The 3,993-nt window shown below is 32.7% G+C and overlaps 1 protein-coding gene across 1 annotated transcript; it reads right to left on the reverse strand.

Moving 5' to 3' along the window:
• Positions 1-1,180: 1,180 nt before the first annotated feature.
• Positions 1,181-3,670, reverse strand: LOC139503437 (piggyBac transposable element-derived protein 4-like). The gene is made up of 4 exons (XM_071293217.1): positions 3,397-3,670; positions 2,386-2,664; positions 1,893-2,077; positions 1,181-1,613 (listed from the first exon to the last, which is right to left on the reverse strand). The coding sequence occupies exons 1-4, from the start codon at positions 3,564-3,566 to the stop codon at positions 1,276-1,278; spliced, it is 972 nt and encodes a 323-aa protein (XP_071149318.1). The 5' UTR covers positions 3,567-3,670; the 3' UTR covers positions 1,181-1,275.
• Between the last annotated feature and the right edge of the window lie 323 nt (positions 3,671-3,993).

A 3,993-nucleotide genomic window follows, 5' to 3' on the forward strand; every position in this document is an offset into this window, starting at 1 on the left:
CAAACGGACAAATATGGCTGTATTTACATACCAATAATTACTCTGAGTACAGACTTACCTGTGAAGTTGGAAAAGTTTTAATGCCTGGCATCCACTAGATATAATAAAGTTAAATGCATTTTGTGTTTCAGAAAGATAAAATGTCTTTTGGATTTTGATGGGCATTTTTGTCCTTCATTAATTAACTAAGTTGTTGTACAACTATGAGATGCTCCCTCAGGTAAAAAACCGGTTTGTATTGTTTTGATTGTCCTTAATTGACATGGACAAGAGGTATCTTCACAATTATAGGTGAGTTAAAGAGTTTATCTGAGTCAGCTGTGAGTGGACAGTATCAAAGTAATTCAGGTGTTTGTTTATTTTTGCACCTTCTGCAGAAAGGAAAAAAAATGCCCATCAAAAACCAAGAAAGATTTTGTCTTTCTTAAACACAAAATGCATTTAACTTGTATATATCTAGTGGATGCTAGGCATTAAAACTTTCCAAACAGCACATGCAAGTCTCTACACAGAGTGGTTTTTGAGGTGAAAATACAGCCATATTTGTCCATTTGTTATGATGAACCTTAAATTCACCTGTAACATTTGCCAAAATTGTGAAGGATTTAGTTGAAAACGCCACACCAATGAAGAGAAGATCTATGGAAAAAAAGGTATCAAATCTGGTAAGAGGAGATTATATGGCATACCTACAGACATAAAGTCATCTTCAAAAGGCAACATTTCCCACAAAACAATTGCAAAGTCCCTTTTCATGAAAGCAAAAGATTGTTTAGTAAAACATTGACATTTAACCCTCTTGATGCCAGATTTTAAAAAAACAACAATATGACGTTACCAATAGGTAATGACATTTGGACGTCGCCAGTGCCGAATTCTTTTGACGTCGTCGTTTTCGAGGTTTTTTTTTAATTTAGAAAGTTGAGTCTTCACTACTTCAGCTGTATTCTTTGATAAAAGAGGTGACAATTATTACCATTAGGTGAAGAGAAATTGACTTATTTTGTTCTATATTTGTAGATGAACAAAAAAAATCATATTTTGTTTCAGCGGAGAAGTTATTAAATACAAATAAAGAACAAAAAGAAAACAACATGTACTTCATATGCATTTTATTCTTATAAGTTTTATCAAGAAAAGATCAGCTGATTAGAGTGTTTTTGTATACTAATGATATTTTGTCATTTCTTGGAATGTGATAACATTTGAGTATTTATGACTATAAAACTGATGTCCAATTAACTGAAGTTGTTTCTTCCTTAAAACGCAAACATTTTATTCCTCATAAATCTGCAATGTGTGGAAATGTTTAAAACATCTTCCAACACAAAGTCCAACGCCACAGTCCGGACACCATGTTCTTATTCTTGTCCCCGAAAATCTGTTCTCTTTGCCAGAACAAACGGCACATCTCATTCTCCTTTTGTTGGGAATCCATTCTATGAAGTGCCGAGCAGTAAGTCTGGTACTTTGAAGTAAGCAACGTCTACCCGGTTGTGTCTGTCCTTCTCTGTGTTGTCCAATCAAACCCTGTATTATTTCCTGCTGAAATGTCAAATGGTCCATTTTCTTCTGTACCACAAAGGTATTTCTGTAACATATGTAGGCGTTAACTGAAAACAAAATACAATAATATTATCAAATTGATGTTTTAATACCTTTCGGAAAACAAAGTCATATTTGAATTGTATGCGAGTTTAGTTTGAGAAAAGGTAATTAATTATCAGTATGATATAGGACTACATGTTTGTAAAATCATCAGAACTAAACTCGTCACACCAAAAAAAAAAAAAATAAGATAGAGTACAAACAAATTGCATAGCGCTCGTATACTTACTTTGAATATTTCAATTAAAGCCTTTCGGTAACTCAAAATTTCGAATAAACCATACCTGTTGCTGTCATGAGGAGATTGAACAAAATCTTCTTCCATAATTTCAAACTTCTAAATTGGGGTTCATACTGTGCAATAAACTGGTCACCTAGATCAACGCCACCCATCGTCTCATTGTATTTGTGTACCAAAGCTGGCGCCTTCACAACTTTCCCCTTACTATTAGGTTTCCGGGTCATTCTGAAAATATAATTTTTTTTTTTTAATATTGTCTAGATCTTGATATAAAACAAATATTCTGATTACTCCAATGCATGTACTTACAAGTATGAATGATTATAATTTTAAATCCTTCTTTACTAATAGATATTCTATGAAAACGTGATCACGGGTTATTAAATTGAGAACTTTTGGAATGAATTGTGAATACAGCTATCCAACACTCTGCTTAGTTTTCGCGGAACCATACATATTAATATATGAATACGGTTCCTTACTTGGAAGAAGAAAAAGAGGAATAGTACAATACATTCAATAAAAAAACTTATTTTGCACTTCCAGCTGTTGTTAACAAGGACACTTGTCGGCGATCACTATATAAAACAGACATAACTGGTCCTTGCGACTTTGCAAGAATTGTCCCCTTTGGAAGTTTTGCTTTTCTGAAACTTTGAGGCATGCCTTTTCTTGTGGTAATGACTGTACCAGTACAATATGTACCCCTGTTTCTGAGGTCGTGGACTAATTTTGGACTGGTAAACCAACTGTCTATGGTCACATGGTGCTGGTTTCCAAAGTGGGGCCTCGTCAGATCCATAACAACTTTGTATCTAGAATATACAGGGCATTGCATTCAATGTTTACTGCAACGTTTATTACACTTTAGAATGAATTTAAATATGTTATTTGAAATAAGTCAGAAATTCATGTCGATGGTTACCGTCTTTATAATACACCAAAAGCCTCCTATGAGAATGTGTGTACGGTATACGGTTTTATGATTATATTTTTTTTTGCATATACATGTACATGTAGTTCACAGTGTTCACAGCTCTCGTATGTTGTACACTATACTATTGTATGTTTGAGTTAACGGTATGTAAAAATTTGAGAAACATAAATTGAACTGTTTTTTTTTTTTTACAAATTAACAACTAATCATGGAACTTTTAAATAACTTACCATTGTGCATTACATTTAATTACAGTCTGGTTGAAGAATCATGTTGCTCTCTATAGACGTTTTATTAATTTTTATTATTGATGCTACCGATTTTACGAATCAGTACCACTTGTACAGATACAACGAACTTACTATTACTAAGATATACAGGACAATCAAAAATTCGTGCGTTTTTATTTATTAATTCTTTGCAAACCGGAGTGTTATAGGAGATAAGTCTTTTTGCTTAGTGTGGTTATTGAGAAAAAGGTTGACTGCTGTTAATTTCATGATGATACATGTAAAAATTAAAAAAACAAAAATCAATCATTTCCAGACTTGAATTATTCTTTTGAAATGACACAATAAAAAAATATAGAAATATAATTTCAACAGCATACCCTTGTCCATCAGGATGACGAGGTGCATTTGATTTGCCTTTGTATAGTTCTAGTTGATGTGTGTATCCACTGCCTGATTCAGCAAGAACCCATGCCTTGACACCCCATCTGTGCGCCTTTTTATTAGCAATATATTGCTTCAAAAAGTGTCTTCCTTTGAAACCAATCATTCTTTCGTCAATGCAAACATTTTGTGAAAGTCTGAAATAAGTTAATATTTTAAGAATACATACATTATGAATAAGTTATTGATAAAATACTGAGTGAATTGAAACAATAATGAAGTAAATTATTTTAAAAACACTATTTTAAAATATCAAACAAATTCTGCAGACATTTGTGCAATAATACTTGTGCTTTTTTTTATATAGTTGCAAGATTTATATTCGTTTCTTACCTGTAATTTTCCTCAAAAGTTCTGTTAAAAAATTCTATGATATTAGCAACTTTATGGAGTGGGTCATAACCAGCTTGGCCTCTCTCGACTGCTAAAGCATTGTCATTGCAGTGTAAAAACCTCAAAATTTCCTGGAATCTGTTTCTTGACATAATCTGGGGAAAATTTGGAGTGTATGTTAGTGCATTTATTTCCGTTTT

This window comes from Mytilus edulis, chromosome 14 (assembly GCF_963676685.1).
Source record: "Mytilus edulis chromosome 14, xbMytEdul2.2, whole genome shotgun sequence".
Taxonomy (NCBI): domain Eukaryota; kingdom Metazoa; phylum Mollusca; class Bivalvia; order Mytilida; family Mytilidae; genus Mytilus; species Mytilus edulis.

What these genes read in the sequence shown, in the direction of transcription:
- LOC139503437 (XM_071293217.1), bottom strand. Translation starts at nt 3,566, where the DNA reads ATGATTGGTTTCAAAGGAAGACACTTTTTGAAGCAATATATTGCTAAT. An exon ending in TTAACAACAGCTGGAAGTGC is followed by an intron (nt 2,078 to 2,385) that starts AAAATAAGTTTT and finishes AAATTATATTTT; the next exon opens with CAGAATGACCCGGAAACCTA. An exon ending in TCTCCTCATGACAGCAACAG is followed by an intron (nt 1,614 to 1,892) that starts GTATGGTTTATT and finishes TTTTGTTTTCAG; the next exon opens with TTAACGCCTACATATGTTAC.